We start from the raw sequence: 8,000 nt of genomic DNA, 5'->3' as shown, positions 1-8,000 counted from the left end.
AATCTATGAAACTATGAAACTATGAAATTGCTGAAGTCAGAAGGGGTCCCACTGACTGCAGGATGTGTTGGCTCAGGCACCAAGGGAAGAGGAGATAAAGGATTCTTGTTACTTGGATACACACAAGCCATATTTGTTTCTCTCTGTGGCAATGAAGAATTTCATTGCTGTTCAAAGCTGCAGTCATAAGGTCAGTGTTTCTGTTAAGTCTCTGGGACGTAGTAAAGTGTCTGCCATTCTTAGGTTACTTTTGGGTCAGTACAGAACCTGCAAGCCCCTCCCCTCTGGCTTCCAGTATTGCTCATAGCAGGGCAAAATGGAACAGCCTTTGCAGAAAAGGGGCAGAACAGCTGGCACATGGGTCCAAATCACTTCCTCCAGAGCCAGTGGGAAACCAGGAACCAATTGCAGTTCCCAGGATGTGCCCAGGTCAGTACAATTATGACAGTTTCATCAAAGCTGAGGTCTGTTGTGTTGTCTATATGCATGTGGTGCTTGATTTTTCAGTTACTGATTGATTCATTTCCTTCATCTGTATCTGCTTTAAAACAGTGTAAGATAATTCTGCTCTTTTGGGGAAAGTCAGTGGTTCTATTGGGGGGCGGGGGGCGGTCACCTATCTGACTATCACAACAGCATATTCTACTATTGGGAAACATTGTCCTCCAGCAGCCAGGGCAGTGTGCAGCCTTCAGGGAGGTACACTGAAAAGAATCCCAGGGACATCTTCTAAATTAGCAGTTCATTCAGTGTAATCTGGATAACTATAGTGCCAGTATTGGCTGTAGTTGGATCACCCTAAGCAACAGGATGAGCACTTTATTCCAGAGCAATTCTGGTCTCTTCAGCAGCTCTTTCCACAAGGATGGTGGTTCACCAAATGTATGTATAACCTGCTGCAATGATGCTTGACATGTTTACAACTTCATTTTATACCAGTGATGCATAAGCTTGGAGCGCTGAGGCAATTTCTACCTTATGATTTTGTTCCATCAAATCTGAAAAAATACTGTATGCATGATGCCACTTGTCTTTTGTAGAACATTACTATAGCTGGATTGTCTGCCACTTTTTGGTCCAGAGGGCCTGAGATAAACTAGCATGGCTTAATTTTCAGGTCCACCTGGGCAGGGAGTCAGATGAGTTCTAAGGTTTGAGATAGCTCAGGTGAAGGAAGACTTCATGGAAAATAAGGGTGGTTGATCTTGGAGTAAAGAAAAGAGATGCAAGAGGGAGGCCTCTGGGCTCTAACAGTCTGATCTCGTTAGAGGAATACTGTTGTTTATGTGACTCAGTATTTAAGGAATTAAACTGTGCCCTAAACAGACTTATGGGTGTAGTATTAGCTCTTTCTGGGCTGGGATATAGGCTGTCCTCAGTCCTGAAGACAGAAGTGATTTGGAAAACACATATCTAGAGAAATATGTGAATAGAGTGATAAACTTATGTCCCAGGTAGTTTACCCCACTCTGTCACCATGTTAATTATATAGTCTTATTTATGTAGCACTTGCTTCTTTCATCTTCTGTGAGGGAGTGAAAGTGTTTGTGATAAGATTCGTTTGGCTGAATGCAGAGATCTCCTCTTGGTAAATGGCTGTTATGTTAGAGTGGTTCTGTATGTTATTTGTTAGTTCTGCAAGCCTGAGGTTGATCTGTTCCTGTTTGCTGTATAAAACACTGATAAGGTGGTTCCTCAGTTTCTCAGACAGAATGAAATACAGTTTGTCAAACTAGGCTGTGTGGTATGTAGAACAGAACTGATTGGTCATCTGGAGTCCTTTGTGTATGATAGCCATCTGTTTGCATCTGGTTAGAAAAGGAGGTATCTGAGCATACTTGAAATAGCTGGTAGTCCATTTCATTCAGCTGAGTGTGGTACCATCCACAAGAAGAGTGAGGTAGTGCTAGGAAAGGAGCAGTGCTGGGAGTGCATAGTTGTTTATACATACCAGCAATGTATATACAAAAAACCCGGGATCCAGAAACTGGGGATCAAAATGGGTATATAATATAAGAAAATCTTTTCCAGTGCTTCCATAACATTCAGAATATGCAAACTGCTGTTTCATGTGGGAAAACTGATGGGTCTGCTCATTCTTCTTCCTTTGCTTGAACAGATAATAACAAACTAATTTTGCTATGATTGTAGTGTTAGGAATTTTAATGGAAATTGTAAAGATGGTGGAAAGGAAGAGATGCTTGTAACTGGAAAGCCACTGTGCTGATGCCTAGGTAAATGAGGGATTTCTCTAGAGCTGCAACTTGATTTCTATCTACTTGCCTACCTGGAATTGCTTTTTCAAAATAAAAAAAAAGCTGAATTTTACAACAAACTGACAATTGTGCACTTAACTAACTTATTTTGTACCTAAAATACATGGGAAAATATGGTCCCTAATACAATTTAGAATCCTTTTTCTTCCCAAGTTATGTAGATCTCTTTAACAACACCAAATTTAGCTGCTTAATCCTTTAATGTAGTTCTAGGGATGCTGAACTGAATATGCTTCCAAATCAGGGGCAATTTACCTCCACTATCTCTTCAGAACCACTCTGGATAAATCCAGTTACTTAAATTGTCATCTTGTAGAGCATATCCCTTTGTCTCAAGCCAGAAGGATTTCTATCCATACTTTGCCAACTATGCCTTGATATTCAATTTTGATTTCAGTGGCATACTCAAACATTGTAGCAAGAATGATGTTGGAATGCTAAATGAGATAACCTCAAACCCGGCCCTTCCAGATTGCTCCAACATAAATGAAAGATAAGACAAGTCAAGAAAAACAAATGGGAAGGTGTTTTAAAGGAAGTATTTGTTTTTTTTGCAGTGAACACAAATTGACAAATGAAAATGGTATAACTTAAGAAACACATTCTTCAAGAGTATCTGAGAACACAATGAAAAAATAGGGACAGGAGGGACTTGGAATACAACTTGGCATCTCAGATTAATGGAAAAGAAAGGGAGGAAGGAACTTCCAAAATCTGATTGAAGAACACTTAAGTTTGGACAGGTACAAAGCGTAATAGAGTATCTTCCTGAATACTCCAGAAAAAAAAATTACAAGAACTTGACCCTGAATTATATGAGGAATATATGAAGAAAAGTTTGTGAAATAATGTAATGCACATGAAAGCTTGCTTGATTTATGTTATTTCCATAATATTGTCACAGAAGAAACACAGGGTGGCACTAATTATATAGCCTAGTTATGAGGAATTGAGGCTCACAGCCCTCTTGAGGCAGATAATTTGAACTGCAAGGAAGTGACTTTGAAGGGGAGACTGCAGCAAGTCTATAGCTTAGAAAAGTGATTTGCAACTAAGATCCTGGGGCATGCTGGGGTGTTGCCAAATCCTTTGAAGGGTGCTACAAAGTGTGAGGAGATAAACTAAGCTGATAAACCCAGTTTAGGCTTGTACCTGCCTGGACAATCCCCCAGCCCCCATTTAAGAAGGTAAGCACTATATATATTTTCTATTTTCTATTCTATATTTATATTGTATTTTTCTTCTAAATCAGCGGTTCTCAACTTCTTTGGATTCAAGGCACCCCCCACCGGACTTGAGGCACCACTTTGTAAACTTTTGTGAACTGTGTGGCACCCAATGTCAAAAACTTATTTGATATATATTTATATACTAGCCCATTGCCCATCACGAATGCGGGTGGAGACGGAGCCCTGGGCCTGCTCCCCCTTCCCTCCTGCTGCTTGGGGTCCGGGCCCACTTCCCCTGGCCTCGCCCCCTCTTCTATCCACTCTGTTGCCACCACCTCCAGGGACTGGGGCAGGGGCCTCATCCCCGCACTCCATCTCCTGTGTCCCCACCGTCATGGCGGTGGGCTGCCTTCTGTCAGAATGCTTCTTCACGCTCTGATTGGCTGTTTGTCAGGCAATCAGAATGCAAATAAATCATTACAGCCAGCCAGCCAGCCAGCCTTAGGCTTTTATAATATTGGAATATTGGGTGCCAGGCAGTTGACAAAAGTTTACAAAGTGGTGCCTCAAGTCCGGTGAGGGGTGCTTTGAATCCAAAAAAGTTGAGAACCGCTGATTCAGAAGAAGAATAAAAGGACACAAGGTGTGTAGGTGTATGCAGTTTTGCTAAGGAAATGGAAGGCCCACAATAAAATGTGGACTGAAAAAAACCTATTCACTATCTGTAACTGGATATTATGAAAATCCTGTGTTCTTACATTAAGGAAGAATAATAGGGAATGCCAGTCCCTTTTCCCCAGCTCTACTCCCTTTGTCAACATGAGAATGGGAGATAGTGGGAGCAGAAGCAGGTGAAAGCCTCTCCTTCACTAAAAGGGCTGCTTCTTAAAGCATTTCATCTGCTTGCCATTATGTTAAAAGTTACAAGACTGCTGCTACTTTGGTGTCTGTCTACCCTCTGCTGGAGTGCTGAGTGTAAAGCAGGGAAACCTGAAAGGAGGGTGCTTTAACTTGAGGATACTTAAGATACAAAGAACAGGGTGTATTAGGTCTCCTTTTTAATTCTGTGCTGTATTTGCAGTGTCCTTTCCCTAACAGGCAGGGCCACTCTCTGTATTCTAATGGGCATTTCCCTCAATTGAACTTTGAAAGAAAGATATGGCACCCTTTTAGACAACAATTCACCTGATTCTAATCATGGTGGATTAGGAGTTTCTGGATTTTTAATTCTGTTGGTGACCCAGAACTGTCTCGATAATTTAGGCTTACAGAATTTGAGTGAGGGGATGGGTGGAAATTCCATGTAGTGGGGAGCAGAAGAAAACATTTTGAAATTTTCTTCCAAAAGTGGTGACTATTTGTAGCTGCTCAGTGGTAGGCGTGATAGGCTGAGGAGACGGATTAGACAGATGAACACTGTGAGATTAGACAGTGGACACTGTGAGCTGACCAAAGGTACATGTTAAGTTTTTTGCATTTCCATAGATTATTTTTGCATTTCCATAGTTTCTTTTTCTTTCACCAGTGGGATGTAGCTATTTCTACATCAGGTTGCCCATCTGCCAGATTTTAAAGAAAGAATCCTAAAGAACATTTACTCCAGTGAAATGCTGGCCAACTTCTGTGGGGGTCAGGTACCATCATGAGTCACCTGCAAGAGACAAAAAATAGCTTTCATGTGTATGGAAATAACCAGTAGCCTGAGCTTCTTGTAATTATTAAGGGATAGTTCAGAGTGCATAGGAGCACTGGACCCTTAACTGCAAAGAGGGGAAAGGCTTTTAAAAATCTCTGGCCAAATCCCTATAGGCTAAAACCTGGGAGGTAGTGAGCCCTACCACTTGTATCAGCAGCTGTGGGAGCTGAAAATGCTCTGCATCACATAGGGCTTAGCTCTGTCTGTGACAGTGGTCTCTAAGCCATGGTTTGCAAATAATGTGTTGCCTCCAAATCCTCCAACATTACCCACAACCACAAGGAAGAAATACCTTAAAAGAGAAGTTAACTGAGAGAACAAGGCATGGTTTTATCTGCAGTGCATCACTTGCTAACTGTTGTTGTCCATGGGCCACCAAAGGTTGGGGACCACTGGTCAATAGTTAGTCACAGATCCCACTAGTCTCAATCCACCCCTTATGCTACGTAGGCCCTCTCAGCCTGCCTGTGCCCCTGCAGGGTCCTATAGCCCCCATCAGGCTCAGGCTTGCACCTCAAACATTGGTATCAACATAAAACAAAGGCCACTTCCCTGCAATAACAACCTTTCTTCTTTGCCTGGGGTAATAGTCTTTTGTTTCCAGCCTGCAGGGTTGCTCTGTTTCCCCTGCCTACCTTGGTCTTTCAGGGGCCCTTCTTCTCTGCTGCAGAGAACTCACTCCTCAGGCTCTCAGGGCTAGACTACCTCACCAGCCCAAGCACTGATCTTATCTTGCCCCAGCCCGGTCCTCTTTTGGTCAGGTGAGCCTCCAAATCAGCCCCCATGTCACCTGGAAGCTGCTAAGGCAGCTTCTCCCCTTTAAGTGGCAGGTGTACCAGAGTGCCCTGCTACACCATCCTTTTGTTCTAAGTTTGGGGATGCAGCTTCCTCCACGTTGCACTTCTGTTTACAAAGAGAATGTAGTATATGAGAAGTGGCACAGAAGCAAAGATTTTGTTCAACTGAGATCCACTTGCTATGACAACTCCACACTACAAAAACTTCATCTCTGGGGCCAGAATCTACCTGTGGTGTTTGTTGCGTGTTAACCTCAACATGCTAATCCACTGATCTCACAACCAGCTGTATGCCTTGATACCCACTTCCTCAGCTGATATGGGAAGGCACTGCCCTCTCTGCACTCAGCTCCCAATTGAAGTTCCCCACAAGGTCCTATTAAGACATTCATAAGGAACTAGCTGGCTAACAATGTCCAGGCTGAGGGATAACTGGGTTGTCTATACCTTAATTTAAAACCTAGTCCCCAGAGGAGATTTATTTACAACCATAAAGTGCCCCAGTAGAATGTGCTGCCATTGGCAGTATCTGGTAAGGAGAAGATGAAACAGAATGGAGTACATAGGACGGAGGTGTACTGGGAAAGAGCCGGTTGGTTACCTTTGCTATGGGCCTGAGGGGTCTACAAACCCGGGGGCAGCCTGGGGAGAAGTCCATTGGTTCCTACACTTGGAAAAAGAAAAGCAAATTACAGGCATGAGCTTATGACAATGACTCATCTTCATTCCTGGAATAACTTCTTTTTGCTTTTTAATAAATATTTTACTTAGTGACCAGTCTGGTTTACAAATGTTTGATTGGTGAATGTTTCTACAGCATTGTAGGGATACAAAACATGATGTCTACTACAACAGAGTCTCCTCTCCATTACTTGGGTGCTGAGGTAGCACTGAGTGGATAGCCCTGAAGGTGATGAGCAGGCATAATCCAGGCTGGGAAAACAATCTAGCAGCCTATAGCAATGTTAACACAGGTGTGATTTAAAGTAGAATGTCTTAGGAAGCAAACAGAACAAATCAGAGAGAGTTGAGGGAGTGGAGCTCTACTGTGCGTCAGCTGCTTTGTGGTAGCTGCTCAAGTTCACACTTTCTCCATGGCAAATGAAAACTAGTAGTCCAGCCTTCTTTTCCTGTGAGCAATTTACCATGGTTTAGCTTCCATTTACCATGAGGCATAAATAAGCATAGAGCCAATTCGTGTAGAAGACCTAATGTGTGGTCCTTTCCTTCTTTCTTGCTCAATGTGTGTTTGTCTATACCCAGGGGCATATTTGGGGCAGGGAGGGAGGGGAGAGGGGGGTTGCAGTGGTACAGTTGCACCACCACCACCACCCCACCTTTGATTCCTGGTCCAACCAAACTTTAAAACCAACTACCTGACAGTAGGAGTAGTATTTCTATTCAGGCATCAGTGAACGAGTTACTTGATTTCATGGCTTATGATAATCTACCTGATTCCTTCTAAAATGTTAATTCTACAAGTGCTAACAACAACCCTCTCTCCTTTTTTATGGCCTTCAGTGGTTCCACTAATTCACAGTTTCATAGTAGGGTTGGAAGGGACCCGAGCAGATCAAGTCCGACCCCCTGCCATGGCAGGAAAGAGTACTGGGGTCAAATGACCCCAGCAAGGTGATTGTCTAGCCTTGTTTTAAAGACCCCCAGATTAGGAGCCAGCACCATTTTGCTTGGAAGTTCTAGATCCTAGCCACCCTGACAGTGAAGTAGCGCCTCCTGATGTCTAATCTGAATTTAACCTCTGCCAGCTTGTGACCGTTATTTCTAGTCACTCTTGGTAGTGCTCGGGGAAACAGGGACTCCTCCAATGCCTGCTGGTCCCCTCTGACTAGTTTGTAACAGGCCACTAGATCCCCCCTCAGCCTTCTCTTGTGGAGGCTGAACAGGTTCAGGTCCCAAAGCCTCTCCTCGTAGGGCCTGCCCTGCTGCCCCCTGATCATGCGAGTGGCCCTCCTCTGGACCCCCTCCATGTTGTCCACATCCCTCCTGAAGTGCGGAGCCCAGAACTGGACGCAGTACTCCAGCTGCAGCCTGACCAGAGCTG

General features: G+C 43.6%; 1 protein-coding gene across 2 annotated transcripts in view; it reads right to left on the bottom strand.

Annotated features, from left to right (window-relative positions):
• Positions 1 to 3,987: 3,987 nt before the first annotated feature.
• Positions 3,988 to 8,000, bottom strand: part of CUNH21orf58 (chromosome unknown C21orf58 homolog) — a 57,852-nt gene continuing 53,839 nt past the window's right edge. The window contains exons 8-9 of one of the 2 annotated variants that reach the window (XM_019523299.1): positions 6,540 to 6,607; positions 3,988 to 5,096 (exon numbers count right to left, since the gene is read on the bottom strand). In XM_019523299.1, the coding sequence (XP_019378844.1) occupies positions 6,562 to 6,607 (46 nt within the window). In that variant the 3' untranslated portion in view covers positions 3,988 to 5,096; positions 6,540 to 6,561. The remainder of the gene's footprint in view (positions 5,097 to 6,539; positions 6,608 to 8,000) is intronic. The other variant, XM_019523298.1, reaches the window with a different exon arrangement.

Source organism: Gavialis gangeticus, unplaced genomic scaffold, assembly GCF_001723915.1.
Source record: "Gavialis gangeticus isolate Ggan-Ray unplaced genomic scaffold, GavGan_comp1, whole genome shotgun sequence".
Taxonomy (NCBI): Eukaryota; Metazoa; Chordata; order Crocodylia; family Gavialidae; genus Gavialis; species Gavialis gangeticus.
Note: the sequence above shows the minus strand (reverse complement) of the source record. Positions and strands in the feature narration are given on the sequence as shown.